The following is a 20429-nucleotide window of genomic DNA, read 5'->3' as shown; positions in this document are numbered from 1 at the left end:
GCCGTTTGCCAGCCCTGAACGCCAGCCTCCAACTCATCTCTCTCCTCAACTAGGACTTGATCTCATCTTCCTCCCCCAACCTTTCCTGTAAGACTTAGCAAAGCCTTTACAGAAAAAGCCAGAGTGAATGTAGAGCTCACTGAGATGGGCTTCTTTCCCTCAGGTCTTGTAGCCCCTCACAAGTTCTGCCTGGTTTGGTGGCTCTCTATTGCCTTAAAAAAGTAGTTTGTATATTTTGTCCAATGTTTATAATTGTTTTCAGCAGGAGAGCTGCTCTGATACAAGCTACTATGGTTGTTGGAACCGAAAGTCTGTTAATATTGTCTTTTAAAATTCTAACACTTGATTTGCCTCTCATTCTGTTTTAAACACTCTTTCGCTTTCATTTTAATTCATCTTTTTATTGACTGGAGTATTTGGTTTTTATTTGTACTGTTTTAGCTTCCTGGGCTTATTAAACCCCAGTCAGGCAGTGTCATAAGTTCAGTGGTGAAGACGGAACACATTCTAAGCGATGGGAGTAAATTGTTTGTTCCTGACTTGGGTCATCAGCCCTTCCAATTTCCCTAAATAAATCCCCCAATACCACCCAGAAACACTTGTGAATGCTGAGTCCCCTGAATCTAAAATCCACATGCCAAAATCCAACCCCCTACCTTCAGCCACCACATGGCAATTAAAAATATTCTACTGTCTTCCCGAGGCTGTTAAAAGAGGTTACTCTGGGATAGATTATAATCTTTAGAATTATAATTATACAAATTATAATCTTTAGAATCTTGGTCTTAATGATATTACCAGAGCCATAAATTTTTCTTGGTATTTGCTTTGATTTGACCATATTTATTTTCTATATTAATGTGGCCAGCAGAGTATAAGAAAATAGCAATCATTCAATTAAATTCAGCAAACATAAGCTGGATGATGATTATATACAAAGAACTGTGTGGTATATTTTAGAAGCTCCAAAGATGATTTCATCAGAGTTCCACACATTTAAATAATTGTGAATAGTTACAAATAATTAGCTATAATATAAGGAACTAATAATGGAACTAGCTAACAATGATTGTGTGCATATTTATATACCTATACTTAGTGCTGGCAACATAGTAAAGTAGATATTACTATCTCCATGTTACAAATAAAGAAATAGGAGTATAATGAGATTGTAATCTGCCTGAGGTCCCAAAACTTATATATAGGATTCGAATCCAGGTTTCTCTGACTCTGAAGGGAAATGTTACAGTAGAAAAAAAGTGCCATAAGAGAACAGATGGAGAAAACTGTTTCCATTTTGGATGATGAGAAAAAGAATCAAAGAGAAAGTAGCATATGAGCTGGGCATTTATGGATGACCAGAATATCCATAGCTGGACAAAAGGCGAAATGCCATTCTGGCTGATAAATGTGCATGAGCAAAACACAGAAAATTGTTTCAGCAGTTATAATTGGTCCACAGGGCTTGAAGATAAGATGCATGTGATGACACTAGATAAGATAAAGTCTGAAAGGAGGGCGCCAAATAAAAATCATATCAAGTGTTTTGGATTTGCTTTTGTGTATTGTGTTAACTTTTTCTGTGTAACAAACTTCTCCAGAACTTCGTGGTAAAATTTATTATCACACACTTTCTGTGGGTCAGGAACATGTGCCTCTGACTCAAGGTCTCTTAAGGGGTTGCAGACACACTGTCAGCTGGGCTGGAGGTTTTATCTGAAGACTTCACTGGTGAAAGATTCATTTCCAAGCTCACTCATGTTCTTGGTAGGACTCAGTTCCTTCCAGGTTGTTGTTGAACTGAGGGCCTCAGTTCCTCACTGGCTATTGGCCAGAGATACCTTTAATTCCTTGACACATGGGTTCCTCCATAGGGCAGTGACCTCAAGGCAATAGAAAAGCAAGAAACCAAGAGAGCAGGAAGAATAAGAAAGGGCTACCATGATGGACGCCAGTTTTTTTATATGCTAATCTCAAAGGTGACATCTCATCACTTCTGCCATATTCACTTCATTGAAAGAGAGTCAACAAGCCCAGTCCATGCTCAAAAGGAGGGTATTATACAAGGACATAGACACAAGGAGGCAGGGTCATTGGGGCCATCTTAGTGATGGCCTACCACATGGATCAACGGGAAATCATCAAAGATTTCTGAATGTGCCAATGACATAACTTGGCTATCACCAGTCATCCATGCTCAAAATTAGGAAGTCATTCAAAATTTCTCCTTCTCATTCAACACCCATATCCCTTGTCACATCACTCCAAAGAGTTTAATGGTCAGCATTTTTTCTTTCTAACGGTATGTAAAATAATAGCACATCTAACGATCATTAGTGTCTCAGAGTCTACGGAAGAGGATATGGGTCCCGTGGTGGCTTCTGAGAGAGCAGTTTGTAAACATGGGTGTAGACAGAAGCCAGATCATGAGGATTAAGGAGTGAACAAGTGGTTAAGAAACATTCTGTAATCTAACACATATTCTATTTTACACATGAAGTCAGACATTTAGTAACTGATATGTCTTATTGCTTAGTGGATTACATTGCAATACACTTTTAATTTAGGTTCCTTTATAAATAGTGCCAACTTCTGGGAATTTTATTTGAATTTTGAAATTCATGTTGACCTGTTTACTGAAAACTTAAAGGATACAAAATGGTAATGACAGCAGAGCATGGCCTTATCTCTTACTGTGGTTCTTGATTCTTCTAATTTAGGAAAAGCTTTATGTAAGGAAATCAAAGAACTCATTCACTTAACACAAACTTACAAACTCTCTTTAACAGTTTCCAAAACTCATCCCACACTTTATCTCATTTTTTGTTACTACTGAGGCTGTGTCTACATTAGAATTCCTGGTACCTATGGCTTTGTTTTCCCATGAGTTCTCTGTGGCCAGAGAAGAATTATGAACATAGTGTTTATCAGCAGGAGAACTAGGCCACTGCATATGGCTGTCATCTGCTCTAGGTTTTGGTGACCACATATTTCAACATATATTGCAATCATATGATGATTTCCACCCCATCTGACAAGTCATCCGAGGAACTCTGGTTACATGCCTTATCTCATGTTTCATGAGGTTTTCCTGGTTATTACCCAATATTCAAGTTGAGTTAAGCAAAGGCGTCAACAGGTCAAATAACTGAGTTCATGCAGTGAGCCTTAACCTTAAACTGCATCCTGTAACTTCCTTTTGGAGGGGGCTCTGTCCTAAGGATCAAGAGCCTCTACCTTGGTTTCATGAGATGATGGTGCCACATTTTAGAATATATATTTTTTCTAATTTCATTTGCCTAAGATGCCATTAAAAAATTAAACCTTTGTATTCTTTGTGTGCTGATCTTAGGATCCAATCTCTTATTCTGGCAATCTCAATAGATTACTTTCTGCTGAAATTTTCTGATTTGTAGAATGTAACCAACCGTACCATCTCTTCTCTACCTCTCCCAGATGCTATTCAGCCAAGTGAGATGAGATCTGTGGCAATGCTTTGAACCCACAATGGGAACAGTGTAAATCTGAGATGTTGCTTCTATTATTACCAACACTACTATTAAGTTATTGACAGAATGGGGAGCATGATATAGGATGCAGAAGACCCTGGATGAATGCCTGCCCCAACAAACACCAGCTATGAGGTGTTGGGCAAGGCCTTTAACATCTCTTATCAGTTTCCTGACCAGAAAACTGAAGATCATACTCCCCACCTTTCTACCTGCCAGGGTTCTTGTGAGCATCAAGTGAAGTAAGATACGTGGACACATTTCGCAAAAGGGCCAAAATGGCAAACATTGATTGGAACATAATCACTATTATAAAAACAGCATCTGAACCTTCTCCTTTCTTCCAGTTTCAAACCACTTGAAAGAGCTGGAGGAGAGGTAAAGCTAGAGTCATGAGATTAGACAAAAAATTCACGGGCTGCTGATGAGAGCATTGTAACTGGGTAACTAAACAGATTCCTAAGCAGGAACTGAGTAGAAGCTTATCATAATTCACACTCATAGATGCTCCAATGGCACTTGACTCATGGGATTTACAGAGAAAACGTAGCAATCTAAACCATAAGCAATTAAATTTAGTTTAAATGCATGTATGTGTGCATATGTATGTATGTATCTTGCCAATGCTTTTAACTTCTTAACAGTGTTCAAGAATATTAAAAATCCATGTGACCTTTTTCTTTCTGAGGAAAATAAAACGAGATCAAATATGCATATGGCCAGGAATAGAAGACTTCCTACCAAAAAAGATAGTATATTGGAAGCCGTAATTCTACAAAGTCAGAGACAGTAGCTGAAATCCATGATGAAGATAAAATATTAACTCCTTTAACCTTGTCTATGTCAAATCATCCCTAAGTTATTTTCTACAATAAGAGAATCAGACAAAGGTAGAAGAGTTTTTGGAGATTTTCTTTCTCATTCTCATCTGAAAATGTTCAGTTCAACAACCTAGAAAAGGATTCTGGTTTTTGCAAACACATTTTCCCCCCAAGATGACTATGCATCTAGCCCATCAGAAATCCAGAATAAGTTAAAATAAAGGCCTGGAAATATTTTCAAATGGACATCTCCCACTGAGATGTGAAATCCCCTCACCCCCCACTAACAGTCTATAAAAACATGAAGAATATCTGCTCAGGCTCTGAATCGAGACACCAACCTTCCCAAAAGACAACTACTTCCACCCAAACAACTGGTCCTCCCTTCCTTCTTGTCAGCACTGCTCGCTGAGAGAGGCCGTGTTTGGTCTCTTAATCAGACCTTGCTGACGGGCTGACGTCACTGCACACGTTTTCACTTACTCTCTGGCAACACTTAAATCCTTGCCAAAGGCCAGTCAGTTAAGTCAGAAAGCATTGTTAGTGCGAGGCTGGGGGAGTGGGAGTGTGACGGTCAGCTAGCAATCTGTGGTGATGACAGGAGGGAAATCTCGGAGCTGAAACCATTTTAAAGGTCACTCTGTGGGCAGAACAAAAGACCTCTAATTTAGAAAAGGAAACAGAACTCTGGGACATGGAAGCACCAGGATGCTGCTATTTGAGCACTCTGAAAATTCATTATCCACTCCCTGAATGTAAAGACTACTTTACAACCCAATACAGCTTAAACCCACAACTATTTGCTTTAGCAGCAGTATAAAATAATTTGGTAAAATAGAAATGCTAAGTAATGTACTAGTGGGTTCAACTGCCAGTTTTTTTAATTTACTTTTGATTGAGGTAACATTGATGTTAATGATAATTACGTAAGTGTCCTGGGTACATTATATTTCACTTCTGTATACACTATAGCATGCCCACCACCAAAAATTTATTTCCCACCCGTCACCATACAGGTGATCCCCTCTACCCATTTCATCTTCCCCCGATCCCTTCCCTTCTGGTAACCACTATTCTGTTGTCTGTGTCTACATGTTTGTTTTTGTTTGGATTGGTTTGTTCATTTATTTTCTCTGTTTTATTTTTATATTCCACATATGAGTGAGATCACACAGTATTTGTCTTTCTCTGTCTGACTTACTTCACTTAGCGTAATACCTTCAAGGTCCATCTGTGTTGTTGCAAATGGCAATAATTCATCTTTTTAAATGACTGAGTAGTATCCCATTGAATATATATATATACATATATATATCACATCTTTATTTTAAAAAAATGTTCTTCTTTAGTATTTTTTTCTCCTTACCCTTCATTTTTTAAAAATTTTCAACCTTGAATTGCTAAATAGAGTTTAAAATTCTTAGCATAGCTTTCCGTGAAAAGCTGTTACATATACTTTATGACTAAAATTTTAAGAGTATAATATACTAAAGTATAGATAAATGATTTTTAAAAGGAACACAGATCATCAGAGAATAGTAATAGTAGGCCCATGCCTGGATTGAGATCATCTCTTTTCTGTCTTTCTAAAACTGGAGAAAGCTTGGGAGAAGACAATGGCTTCAGTCTATTGAACACCGTATTCTGGACCTGGCTCCATCACTTATAAGATTTGCCAGATGGATTTGCTATAGTTTCATTCTCCAAACTCTCACCTGCTATGGTTTTTTTTTTTCTTGTTTTCCTTTTTTTCCAACTAAAGAGGACGTTTGTTCTGCCATCGTTAAGAAGCCCAGGCAGGCCAGGGCTGAACTCCGCAGTGTGGGAGCAGGGATGTAATGTACAGCATGGCGACTACAGCTAACAAGACTGTACTGTACCCTTGAAAGTTGCTAGGAGAGTAGATCTTAACGTTCTCACAAAAGTGGTAATTACGTGAGGTGATGGGTGTGTTAACTAGCCCTACTGTGGTGATTATCTTGCAATAGATGCATGTATCACACCATCATGTTGTGCACTTTAAACTTACATAAAGTTATATGCCAATTACACCTCAATAAAGCTGGAAACAAAAGAAAACAAAACAAGGGAGCACTCAAGGGAGGTCCAGTAGGTACCAGGAAGGGCCACTTTGGAAACGTAAAAAGGAGAGGAGAGAAGGTACTCAAGGCACCAGGAAACTCATCACAGAAGGCACACTGCACATCTGTCACCCACCAAAGATCAAATTCATTTGGGTAAACCAAGCTTGCAAACCCAGTCAATACCCAGTGATCTATACATAATTGATTTATACTGTGGATTATCTGCTTAGGGTTCTGGGGTACGGTCTGTAATTATTCACCTGAGTAAAAATTCTGCATTCGTTAAGTGGCAGTGAGTCCTCCACTGGATCTGTTGTCAGATAAGAGGGACCAGCCCGAGGATCCAGGGATCAGTGATGCCAAGAATCACCTGCTCCACTCCAACTTGCCAATACTGGGTAGATGAGTGGGTTTCTGTTGGATGAGAAGTCGGGTCGAAAGGAGAGAGAAAAAGTAGCAGCAACTACTGGGCCTTGTGAAGTTGGAACTTGATTTAGGTGGTGAGGCTGCTGATTGCTCAAATAACAATTCCTGGTAGTGGGAAGAGTTATCTCCTCCACTGTCTCTTCAAATCCAATGCTTGCCCTCACTTCCATGTGAGAGTGAGAGAGTTTCCAGACACTACTTTACTTAGGGGGGTTTTCTATAAGAGCAGGTCTTTCTATTTACAGGGGTTGCTTTAAAATTACCTGGCCCTGTTAGACTAGGTAAACCACTTTTTAAAAGGCACACCCACCTAGACACCAAAGTAAGCTAAAGATCTTGGAGTGAGTCCACCTGTAAAAAGAAAAATGTCCAAATCTTACCAAGTTGTTGATTTTCGAGTCGTAGATGCCCCGCCTCATTTGTCTGTGTCACAAGCCACTCATTCCCCTTCTTAATGAAAACAAGAGGGAGTGATTATACCTCCTGGGGCTGTGCCATTTATGCCGTCTGAAAGGCACTTAAACGAGTGGCACATTATCTCACACATCTGGAGTTTACCAAATTAGCCAATTACGCTGGAGCTCATAAAACGAGGCCTTAAATGTCATTTAACTAGAAAATATTATAATCACCAAGTGGTCTGATTGTAAGATGATACTTGGGGCAGCATCAGTGGTTACAGAAAACAAATCATGAAACAAAACACAGTTCGAATGCCCCCCAAATGCAACCACATATTTTCTACAGTAATACTTCCTGAAGAATACCATATTTCTGAAGGCACCAGCAATCAACATGTTTCTCATTTGAAACTAAGTTTAATCTAACCTCCTGTTCCTAGTTATTTGCCTTGGGTAAGCCAGTGCCCAAGAATTTTCCTCATAAGAAAACTAAGGAACAAGCAGGATGAGAGCAGACTGATGGAAAACCATGAATTCATCAGAGATATGGAGCTCTCTGCAAGAGATGGAACAATGGTTGGATTAAGAGTCTGGAGTTGTCAGAGGTTTGTGGTGCTGCCTCAGAATCGACAGGATTTGGTTGACTGAGCATATACTGGTCTCCCATACTTTACTTGAAGGAAGAGATAAAAGCTGCTTTAAATTAGTATGTGATTTGAGGGTAGGAATACCAAAGGTTTTAGAATAGCTATTTAAAAATTAGAGGTTTACAGCCACTACTTCCACATTGTCTTCTTTTCACTTAATAAACAACAAAATTTGGTGTTTAATGAAAGGTGATACAGTGTAATGGAAAAACCATGGTATGTCACTAATACCTGTTTGACTTTGGGGAAGTCGTTTAACTTCTCTGATCATCTGTTACCTCACACAAAATACAGACATACATAATGATGCTGAGCTGCGTTGAGACTGGTGCTGTGCTGAAACGAAAAAGTCCCTAGCACAGTGCCTGGTACACTGAAGAAAATAAATAGCAGTTCCATATCTTTCTTTACCTATGTCACCAGAATATCTTAAGTTCTGTTTAACTCTTTTTTTTCTCTTCATTTCAGAAAGAATGGCCACTAGATATTTTCAGAGAACGCAGAATGAGGAGGTGGGCAGTCCTGGTTTTATTTTAGCATAACTTATAATACCCTCACCCATCTGTGAACATCTCAATCACTCTCTTTAAAGGAATGATAAGTACAAAAATAGACTAGAAGAACTCTCATGAGATACTCTGAAGCAAAAGGAAATTAGGTGTGATGCATGAACGCATGGTGAACAGAGATACCAGCTGCTATTTGCCAGGGGAGTTTACAGAATGAAGCTTACCAGTGTTGAAGGCACCTAGTCAACTAGGCTAAATCTTCATGTCTTCTGGGCTCATGATCATAGTAGATGGACCTGTTAGTGTATTTTGTCAAACCAGAGAAAGATGAAGAATCACGGTGACGATGGAGGTACTCTCAACAGTGACAAATTCCTTCCCTGTCAGTTTTCTGCAATGACGACCTTTTTGGTAAAAGCTAAGTAAATATGACAATTCCACATAACAGAAATCCTTACTCACAATTTGGAAGGCCTAGTTTTAAAAACTTAAGTTAATTTCACCTCCGTAAAGCTGGGTTGAAAAACTATGTCCTTAATAACAGCACAATGTATCTATGCTTCTAAGAAGAAAAAAATCTTAGAAGCAGTAAAGGGATTCAGAACCATGTGACTGAGCTCTTGTTTCTTAGAAATGTGAATTCTGGGCTGAGAGGTGGGGAACCGCATCTCTAAGAATGGTGAAAATACCACTTCACTTTCTTACAGTGGGGAAATGGGAGCTCTGTGCAGATTCTAAGTGTGTTAACAGACTTTAATGTTTTTAAACAACAGAAAAGGACTAGCTTTCAAAACCTTTAACTTGAGGGGCTGGGGGAATTAGATAAGAAGAACCAGGAGATGGGCCGGGGGTTCCCGGGCACTCGCGGCCCTTGCGTTCTTCCTAAAACAAAAACAAAAACAAAAAAAAAAGAAGAACCAGGACAGATGAGCTCTCTTAATTGTTAATAGTCAAACTGACTAGCACTATCCTCCCTGCAGGCCACAGAGCAAACTGGCCTCTACGCACCTGAGTGAAAAACCATCTTTGAAAGCAGAGTATACTGTAAAAGCTAACTAAGAAAATCAAAAGGAACTGTTTTGCTAGGAAAAAAATTCAACACAGCATGTGTTAAAAGGATTTTTTTTCCTTTTTTCTTCCTCTTTTTTTTTTTTTTTAAACTTAAGGCTATGAAATGCTCTTGCTCTGTGTCAAAAATAACAGGCAGCTTTCTCTTTGGTATTTTTACAAATATTTCCATCTTTAAGACTGGAGCTTTCTGACTTTTGCTAACAACATGTCCAGATCTAAAGGCATTACAGAAAGAATGTCAATTTGCTTTAGAAGCAATTAAACATACAGTCGAGGATAAGGCCAATTTTACTATGCAGGGACCACACATACTGTATGTTTGTTACATTACTTGATATCAAAGCAGAAACATCAAATTCTTCCTAAAACACACTTGAAATGAAGAGTCTGGCTAAGGAACTCCCACATCCAATTCAGAGATATCTGTTATAGTTTACAGAACTTGGCAATGCTGACAACTATTGTTTTACTGGAAAGAGATAATTTATTGACTATATAATAAACTATGGTTTCTTTAATTATATATATATGTACTGGGTAAAATGAACATGATTTTGATCCCAACCGTCATAAATGCGGGCATATTATCAATGACACTTAGGTACCACATCACCAGAGGAATAGCAAGAATTTGCTGATTCTGTGTCACTAGATGACCTCAAAATATTTAATCAGCCTTCAGGATCATTATCATAGCTTCAGAGGGAGTGGTCTATAGCAAGAATTATCATCTTTCTTTTTCATTTTGCATCATCATGATGTTGGTGTGATGACTTTCATTCTTTTGTTCAACATGCATTTACTGAGTATCTCTACTCAGTGCCAAACACAGGGATAGGGAAAACAGAGGGAAATGAGACGTGCGCCTCAGGGAAATGTATTCTTGGGGTGGGAGAGGGGAGACAGACAGAAAACAAGCTCAATAAATCAGGGTGGTGCACGCTATGTAACAGATCTGTGCACGAGGAATGAGCCTGGAGAAGAAGCAAGGGCTGTCCTAGGAAGGGCTCTGTACACCTGATAAGGAATTTAGACTTTACACTGCAGGCCATATTCTTACATATTCCTGAAACACTCAAAAGATAAAACAAAACAGTATGATACTGGCATAGAGATAGATAAATTAATGAAACAGAATAGGAAATAGAGAAACAGAATAGAAAATTTAGCTGATATATATGTGGAAGTTTAACATACAAAAAAGCTAGCATTTCCAATTAGTGAATAAGGAATGGATTTTTTCAGCAGTGGTGTTTGGACAACTGAATAACCATTTGAAAATAAAATTTAATTCCTATATGCCATACTGCACATTAAAAAAAGAAATCACAGATGGATTAAAGATTCAGACGTAGATGTTTATAATCTTGGGGTTAGAGGATGTCCTTTTTTAATGTGTCATCAAGGTCAGATATCACAAAGGAAAAGATAGATATAATCACAAAATCACAGTCTTCAAAACTCACAAACTTCTGAAAGGTGTAAGACACTATAGTTGTAAGACAACTGACAAGTTGGGGAAAATATTTGTAATTTATGTAATAGTTGAAGGATTAGTACCTATAATATATACAGAACCCCTACAAATTAATTAAAAAATCTAACCTAAGAGAAATGGGCGAGAGACACAAAATAAGCAATTCATGAAAGAAACAATACCTAATGATATAAAAGTATGCTCAACCCCAGTTACAATCAAAGGAATACTATTAAGACACTTTTATTTTTCACTTATTAGATTATAAACAGGAGATGGATGTTAGTGACAGATATATTAAATAATGACTGATAATGTCCAGTGTTTGAGAGGGTGTGGAGAAGTGAGAACTCTCAAATACTAAGGATATAAAAGTCAGTACATACTTTTTGGAAGATAATTTGGCAACATCTATGATATAAAATGTGCATATCATTTGATCTTTTAAGTCCATTGATAGCAATTTTTAAAAATAGAAATATATATATATACATACACACATAAATGTGAAAAAATAGTATGAGAATATATACTGTACTATTGTTTATAATAGTGAAAATATGGAAACAACCTAATGGGCCACCAAAGGGATTAATTTAATAAACTGCAGTATGTAGATAAATTACTATGCTGTTGTTAAAAAGAATTTATTGGCATGGGACGACATATGTTTAATTAGCAAAAGAGTAGCCCCAGTATAATCTGCTAAGAGAGGTAGTGAACTACAGAGTTAGGAGCATGGGCTTTGGGGTCAAGCTCACTGGATTTGAGTCCCAGCTTCAAGATTTACCAGATATGTGAAAATTACTAACTTTTCTGAGTCTTGGTTTCTTCATCTGTCCAACTGGAATGGCTCCTAACAGAACCTACCTCTAAGAGTTATATGGAGAATTCCTAGTACATAGTAGAGGCTAAACATGTACTAGTTGTTATTATTACTGTTATCTTTTTGGTATAATGATTATTTTCAACCAATTCTCTTATGAAAACAACTTCAAAAAGCACATCTAATATCCTTTGGAAAATTATGCTCAATAGAGGCTTTAACTGAATCTATACATCAAAGACAATTTTAGTTTATGTAACAAAAATATTCTATTTATCTGATCATCTAATAGATAGGATGATGAACCTGACACATCAATTTTTGATAAAGATATGTTTTGATTGAATATTCATAAACCAGAATGCAAACAAGGAACACATTTGGGCGCTATATTTAAGAATCAAAATAAAGAACTATCACATTTAGATATCCCCAGTTATAAGAACTTTAAAAAGCCTCAATAGCACAAACTAAAAATTGTCCTCTAGTCATCAAACTATTATTCATAAAAGATATTATTAACATCCTTTTTGTGGTAGTTTCTATCATATACATATTTAATTTTCAACCGTATTATCCAGAAAAACACACACAAAAATAGGAAGACACCCTTTTAAATATTTTTCCCTACTAAGACTAGGAAAAGAAATCATTCAAAATGAGAAAACACGTTGTGCAGTAATATATTAAAATGCCCACATCAACATAGAGACTATATATAAAGAACCATACATACCCTTCTGTGCGGAAAATCATTTGAAAGCTGTCTCCTAAGCTTTTGTAACTGTTTGGATCAGTTGCACATCTCTGAATCTGGAACCTAGAAACAAAATCAAACAAACAAAAAAAATCCAAGTTAAGGATTTTGCCAAATGGCTTTTCTCATTTTTCAAAGTCTTAGGAGACTCAGCCTTTTCAGATTAATCTAAAATATTCTGGGTTTTGCTACAGATTTTACTGATTTATTTGTCTTGTATAATCTTTACCTTATTTTTGTAGCCTTTAAAATTATGATATTTCTCTGTACTTTAGTAGAACTGCAGAAAGAGTTGTTTTCATCTGTTTCTTAGCTAGGCAGATGCACCCTGAGGCATTTATGCTTTTTTCTTTTGCGAAAAGCACACACAGATGTCATAGATTGTTTTAATGCATAATTCAGAAATCTGAAGATGCATATGAAACAAATAAGTAGCTCTATTTCTTATCTTAATTAGTGCTCTTTGATGGTAATTTAATACAAAGTTTAAAAATACAGAGCAGCTAATATGGCCTAACTTTGATCCTGATTATGAATTTGGAATTCATTCTGGCAGACAGGAGCCTGCGTTTAGAGCAAGAGTTCGGGTCATACCGTGATACAATTTATTATCAAGTACTTCACGATAGAGCAGAGTGGTCACTAGGGGTAGTTCAGGTTACCTGGACCGTCACAGAAGCACAGTGCTCTGCATGTAGTTTGTGCGTAATAAAGATGTATCCCATTTTAGAAAGCCAAATGCTTTTTTTTCTTCTTCGTTTTTGGTATGATCATGCATCTCAGAACTCTAACCTTCAAAATGTGGAAGTTCCTGGTATGAGGGTCTTACGAATTTTGTGTCTTACCCTGGGGTCTGTTTCTAATGAGATTTATGACAAGTATTGTCATTTCCCTACACCCCAGTTCTCCAGTTTCGCTTTTCTTTAGGCTGCCTACGCCTTGTGTTTAACCTTCTTGTCCCAATTCTAAGTTAAGCCCCTTCTTCCTTCTGTACTTCCCTCCACAGTTTTAGCAAGCCTTTTAAAATAGAAATTCTCAGAAACACCCCTAATATTGTCTACTCTAAGATGCTTTTCTCAGATTGCTAGATTTATGACATGAACACAACTTCTAATTCTGAGAATGATTTATTTTATAGTTCTAGGCCCCAGGGAATTATGCTGAAAACTAACACATATATCACAGAGAAGTGTGAATATTTTGCTTTGATTGAAGTGATTGGGCATAGGAACAGAATAAGTAGACTATAAGACTGGAAAGTGAGGCTGGGTTACATTTGAGTTTGTAAAGTGGAGAGGTGCTGAACGTGATTGTGTAGGAGAGTAGCCATCCTGAGATGAAGGAGTTGATTCTTCCAGTAGAGTACTTGAAATATACAAATTCCTAATAAAATATTTATTGTCTGATTGGGTGGATTAGAATGGGAGCATGGAGGGCAGAATGATGATGAAGGCAATTATGATAGTCTGGGTGAAGATAATGATGCCAGAATATGAATGGAGGAAACAAATGTAATAAGAGAGGTGTGCTTGCTGGGTGATTGTTTTTTTCTTTAAATCAATGGGTTTTTTAAATGATGCATTCAACATGATCCTCTCTTGATCCTCATCAACCCAGCAAGTAATATTCCACTGCCCTAGACTTACTATTGCCAAAGTTTAAAATGTCATAAATATTCATAATGTTTTTTGCTTGTCAAACTTACATCTCTATTAGCATGATCATTTTTAGGAGGTTAGTTTCTAGGCAAGAACTATATCCCTAAAATTTAAATTGCATGGAGCTTATCAGAAGATCATGAAGCATTACGACTAACTCATTTAAACTGTTCTGGATCCAGAGGTGCATTTGGTGTGTGTATAACCACTGGCCTAGAAGACTCAGTAAGCAGTTCTGTCTAGAATCGAGAACATGATTTGATGGTCAGGTAGGTGGACCACGTTTGGTATTTCTGGACTACTGTATGTACATGAGATAATCTGGGACTTGGGATACAAATGAATTAACTAATGCTAAACACAAAATAGTACAATGGAATGACTACAGGTAAGTTTATACAACAAATAATCTTGGAACATAGAGAGCGATTTCCAAAATACGACTTTGATCCTAATTCAGAAAAGAATCTCCATCTCTGCATTTGCATATTTGTAACCTACATTCATTGTTGGGTATGAAAAATTTCTTATGTCTAACTTTCAAGAGAATAACTTAAAATAGTTTTATATATTATAAAAACATTACATGCTTATAGATTTTTCTCGTATTATCTGTAATAATTTTCATTAAGTTCATTTCCCCCTGTCAAATTCCTTTCTGGATACTTTTCTCCCAAATTACCAAGTATTTTTAAAATATTTGCCACATGAAATAAGATGCTATAGGTTTTATGAAAACCCAGGGCATTATCCCCACTCTCAAGAAACCCAATAAATAAATGAGAAAAAAAATTTTTACAATAAAAGGGAAAATATCCAAAATGTCAAGTAGCAGCAGCACAAGTTGCCCAGGTGTTCATCAGAGGGAGCAATTACTGCTTTCTGCAGAGGATCAGGAAGGATCTCAGGAAGGAGAAGGGATTTAAGCTGGTCCTATAGGATTCAGAGAGGCAAAAAGAGTAAGCCAGGAGGAAGCATTTCAGGTGGGGAATTGAGAGAGGGAAAGATGACCTTTTAATAGAAGTGAAAGAAAAGCTCTCCCACCATGACAACCTCCAGTGTTTCGTTCAGGATGGATGTTACAGCATCCTGCTGGTGGCATTCAGCTGCTCAGGGTGGATGGAAACCTGAGCGGGTTAGAGGAGGGTGTTTATGAGATAAAGTCAATGACCAATATAGAGCGTTTGGCCTTTTCCTGCTCCTCAGTGGAGCATTTCAGATAACTCTGTGGCCATCTCACAGTCATGTGACCCGGTCCTAGAAGGAACTGTGAGTCACCAGAGGGACCAAAGCAAGTGAATCCTAATGGCAAGAAAATTGACCTTAGCTCCTCTTTTATTGATGGGGTTAGAGACATCAGCTTTGTTTATGATGTCTGCATGTACCAGTAATACCAAGGTGGGTCCTCTGTCAGCTTACACAAAAATGAATACAGAGTACAATTTCTTCTTAATTAACTAGTTATCTAACTTGGCTATTGGAAGTCTAGGCACTTCACTCATTAGTTGCAATTTCTTTCTTTTTTCAGAATCCAACAGATGATAATATTTCCAATCCACTATTCTCAGTTAATGAGTTCTTGAATACTTACTATGTATTAGGCACTCCACTATTTGGGGCATTATGAAGAAATAAGAAATAATCCTGCCCTTTAGAAGTTTATAGTTATGTGAAGGAGATGTACAAATAGATGATTACCATATGCAAGGAATAACGTTTAGGAATAGTATTTCAGAGTATCACATGTCAGACAATGAGTTTTACTGGCACTGAATAAACACTACTATTACTTTTACTGGAGATGATCTTATCTATGGCTGACAGAAAATAGTATCAATATTATGCAGTGACATTAGAGGGAAGAGGGAAATCGGGAAGGATATATTTGGGCTAAATATCTGTGGTTAAACCTTACCCTCCCACTTTAAAACAGGCAGCAAGGACAGTCAGCGGAATCTTTGAGGAGTGTTCCGTTTAGAAGCTGACTGTCTGATGAGTGATGCTGTGTTCATTACAAACAGGAGCGGCAACATCAAATAGCATCACACGAGGAGAGTCCACAAGCCGTGTTGCAGAGCAATGCAAAAGGATGGGCAGGCATGGTACATACTAATTCCTCTGTAAAGCCTCCCACCATTCCTTACTATCCTAAAGCAGCTAGAGGTCCCATTAAACAGGCTAAGGCAAGTACAGCTGTCTCTTCTACTGTACATCTCACTTACGGCGTGTCTGCACTCTGCAGAGAAAGTCCATGCTGTATTTAGTTCCACTACACATGACTTATTCTGATCACAGAGTTATCAGTTCTTCTAAGGAATCTGTTTCAAGTTGATATAATTACAGTGCATTTTGGTCAATCATGTAAAACAGCAATTTCCTTCTTCGTCTCTTACATTTCAGCAACTTAAAAGGTTTCTCTCCAATTGAGGCTTTACATCAGCATTTTCCAAGCTGCGTTCTGCGCTAACAAATTCTCTCTATGCTCGAGGAGACAATTTTCCAGTTACGTAACAGAACTCTTTGTAAAATAACAAAGGCAAAGCCACACTACTCTAAATACAATCAAGATATCTAGAAGAAAAGATTGGACTTTCCCATTGTCCTAATAAAAGCAGTTTAGCCACATCTGGAATCTCCATCTGAGGAACTTCTTTTATTAGAATGAAAACTTGCTGCCAAATGGGCAAACTGGACAATGGAGTAATACTTAAGAAATATTCAGTGCCTAATATCAGGTCAGAAAGAAACACAGGGAAAGGAGTGTGGCTCAAACCCTACGCTCCATTGCCCAGCAGCCAGTGGTCCCATCTGCCATGGAGCCAGGGAGCCTGGTGCTACACACTCTCAAAATTGGGAGGGAACAGCTCTACCATCCACCACACCATAAATATGAAGCAAGTTATTGCGGTTATGACAGGGCAAGGAAGAGCTGCTCAATGTTCATGAGCAAATGCACAAGCATATTTTTAGAAGCGAAAGAATGTTCTCACTCACTGAAATATTTTTCTTTAAACTGGTCAAGAACCATTACTGCACTATTTCCTCCGACTTGATTGTGTGCTTAGTCAGTGATACCAAAGTCTGTTGTTGACTCTTAGCACTGTTAGAAATGTCACTTTAGGCATTCAGCTTGTCTGAGCACTTCCTAAGATATCATAAGAATGATACGTGTTGAGAAATACAATGACTTTATTACTGCCTTAAAAGCTGTAGAATGAGGCTGTTTGAAAATCCCTAAATCTCACATTTATGCAATGCCTTTATTTTCCAAAGTAAATTTTACATCTATCATCTTCATCTACTGTTGGCTGATGGAGTCTATACTGGGAAGTGGAGGCTATAGGGCACACACACACACACACACACACACACACACACACACATATATATATGTACATATACATGCATATGTATATGTAATCTATATATTTATATGAAGGCAGCAATTCAGTTGCAGAATGCGATTGGGGTAGGTGATAAGATTTGTCCTAAAGCTATATTTGCATAGCACATGCTCTGCTTTTTAGTTAGATTATATGATTATTTGCGGTGCTTTAGGGTTGGGAACTGATGGAGATTTGGGAACGGGGGCAAAAACCATCCTAACCCATCCCTTTGGCATTGCCACCAATCTTAAGTAAAGCAGTGAGATAGGTGGGTTTTATTTCTAGCATCACCTCCAGATCATTTTCCAGTCCAAGAGTATTCTCATGCTCTCTCTTACCTTCCCCTATTCAACCCTGCTCTCAGAAAAGCATTCACATTAATCACTTATCCTTATCTTGGCTTTTCATTTGATATGCTGTCTTCCAGAACTTGTCCCTTGTTAAAGGGATTTCAGCGCTCAAGGAGGTGGCACGAAGGTCTGATTTTGTTTAGGGTGGGGATGCAGGGGTACCTTTACCACCAGAGACAGCCCTCAGTGGTTGTTTTTTTCCTGAGTGGAATTTTATGCTACCATAATGCACTGCTACATAAAAATTACACCTTTGTGTCAAGGGAGGTGAGGCACTTGGGAAACTGAGACATTGACTAGGAGCCACCAGTTTCAGCTCCAGTGCTGTCACCGATAAATAGTGTAAACTGGTGAGAACTGTAATTTAACTCCTCTTTGCCTTTCTCCTCAGTGGTAAAATGGCACCACAGACATTAGAGGACACTTTGATTTTGAAGGGATGGTGACACACTGACTTAATATTTGAGTTTGTTAGCCATAACAAATGTCTCTTCTCTCGAAGAGACATTTCATTGTGTTTTGTAAAGCTCCAAATTCCATATTTTATAAGGGTGGGAGACTGTTCATAGAAATTGTACACTGACAATAAGTGGTGATGAGCCTAATGAAACTCCCTGCAGAGATCTTTGTAAATGTGATATGAACAAAGATTATTAGCAATTACCAGAATGTTACATGTGCTCCTTAATAAACACTTAAGAAACCCACCAGTGAATCAGAGATGAACAGACTAAAGGTTTGCAATTACAGAACACATTAAAAGGATAACTGTAGGAAGATTAAATAAAGATTTTAATTCACTGTAATTAGCCTATCTTACTGAAATAAGATGTTGCTCCTACAGAGTATTTTTGCATGCTTACTGGTTCGTTGAGCATGGGCAAAGTCACTGAACACGCAAAGACACGTTTGAGCCTTTGAAACTTAGGTGTACACGCCTATGTTACGAACTTTGGAAAAAGGCCCTAGAAAGCACATCTTTAGAAAAATTTCCATCATGTATATTTGTTTCTTGTACTCTGAAAAATCACCTTATACTGAGGCTGCCCCAAGAGAAGAAATACCCCCGTCCCATAAAAGGCTAACCATTGAACTGAAGGGGGAAGGAGGCTTTGCATTTGTCATCCTTGTAGAAAGAGCATCGGATGGTGGGGAGTTGACACTGCTGATTTGGGAGATGATTCTATCAGTTTTCTTCAGCAAGTGCTGGGGAGAAAGGTTTTCTCCTAACATTTCTCTATATCCATAGCTTTCTTGTTCTAATTTTAAGTCCCTGGTGATTGTGAATGGTAATTAAAAAAAAAAATCTTAGCTATGGGTATTTTGTTTTACTCCAGATTAAATATAACAAAAATCCATATAACGTTGCCTTAGCCATGATAAGCACAAGAGTCCTTTAATCATGTTGGAAGGGTGTGGTTTACAGTTCTAGATGCAGATTTCTGTCTCAACATTTCCTGAGATACCCAGCTGCACAAGGGGCAAGGTTAAGAGTTCTGGAGACCCAACAATGAACAGACCACGAATAGAACAAACAGGTGGGGGGCAGGGAAATGTTAGTAATTAATTATAAAATAAGGCAGAACACAAGTATTAAATAGAGATTCTAGGAATTTAGTTTATCTGCAATTTAAGCATTGCCTTTGCTTGTTGGGTTCACAGTCTAGGCCTGGCATCAATTAACACCCTAAAATAATGTTAACAAATCCACAAGGGTCATGAGTTTGGCTCTGCCTCAGCAGTGATCACTGACTGAAGTTCAGAAGCTGTACTCACATATTTGGCTACTCATCAAATTATTCTGAAAATTCATGGAAAAGAAATATACTTTTCCTGATTGTTGCTCAGTCATTTCCCTAGGAGAGAGTCTCTTTATAAAAGAAATAGGTACCTTTACCTGGTAAAAATTAAGATAAGAGGCCCTTTGTCTGTTTAAAAGTCTGAATGTCTTTACTAGGAGTAGGTGGGCTGGGCTATGCTTTGGCTTAGCGTTTATGATGTTGTAAAGAAGACCAATAAATTTCTCTATGTTATTATGAACAGTTTATAATTTGAAGAAATATGTAACCTGGAGTGCTCAGTCAGCCAAGATAATTACTACAGATAAGGTAATAACATCTTGGCAAGGCCACAAAAGCAAGGGAAACCTTCTGTGCCGTGTAATTTCAAACACACTTTTGAACAGAGCCTCAAAAATATTATCTCTCTGAACTATCAGATCAACCCAGATAGCCTGATTATACTTTTGGTAATTTCCTGTGATCCTAGACACATCTAATTGCAGTCTCATTTCACAAGCCAAGAAGATTTAAAACCTGATAGTCTGTGACTGTACATTTTACAGTTCACACTTTAACAGTACACTTAAATATCCTGTAAATGGTTCAGCATTTTGCTCACCACAAATTTTGTTATAATAAATATTTACCTACTTGTCCCGAATAGTGTGATGAAATAGATCTAGTTTTGTACATCTTAACACAATTATAAGACATATAGTATTCCTA

General features: G+C 37.7%; 1 protein-coding gene across 2 annotated transcripts in view; it reads right to left on the bottom strand.

The window, feature by feature from the left end:
- Window positions 1-20429, bottom strand: part of SLC25A21 (solute carrier family 25 member 21) — a 520681-nt gene that overhangs the window by 139353 nt on the left and 360899 nt on the right. For both annotated transcript variants that reach the window (XM_065872078.1, XM_065872079.1), the window contains exon 3: window positions 12508-12591. In XM_065872078.1, coding sequence (XP_065728150.1) covers window positions 12508-12591 — 84 coding nt within the window. The remainder of the gene's footprint in view (window positions 1-12507; window positions 12592-20429) is intronic.

This window comes from Phocoena phocoena, chromosome 2 (assembly GCF_963924675.1).
Source record: "Phocoena phocoena chromosome 2, mPhoPho1.1, whole genome shotgun sequence".
NCBI classification, from domain to species: domain Eukaryota; kingdom Metazoa; phylum Chordata; class Mammalia; order Artiodactyla; family Phocoenidae; genus Phocoena; species Phocoena phocoena.
The sequence above is the reverse complement of the archived record's forward strand: the minus strand, read 5'-3'. Positions and strand labels throughout refer to the sequence as shown.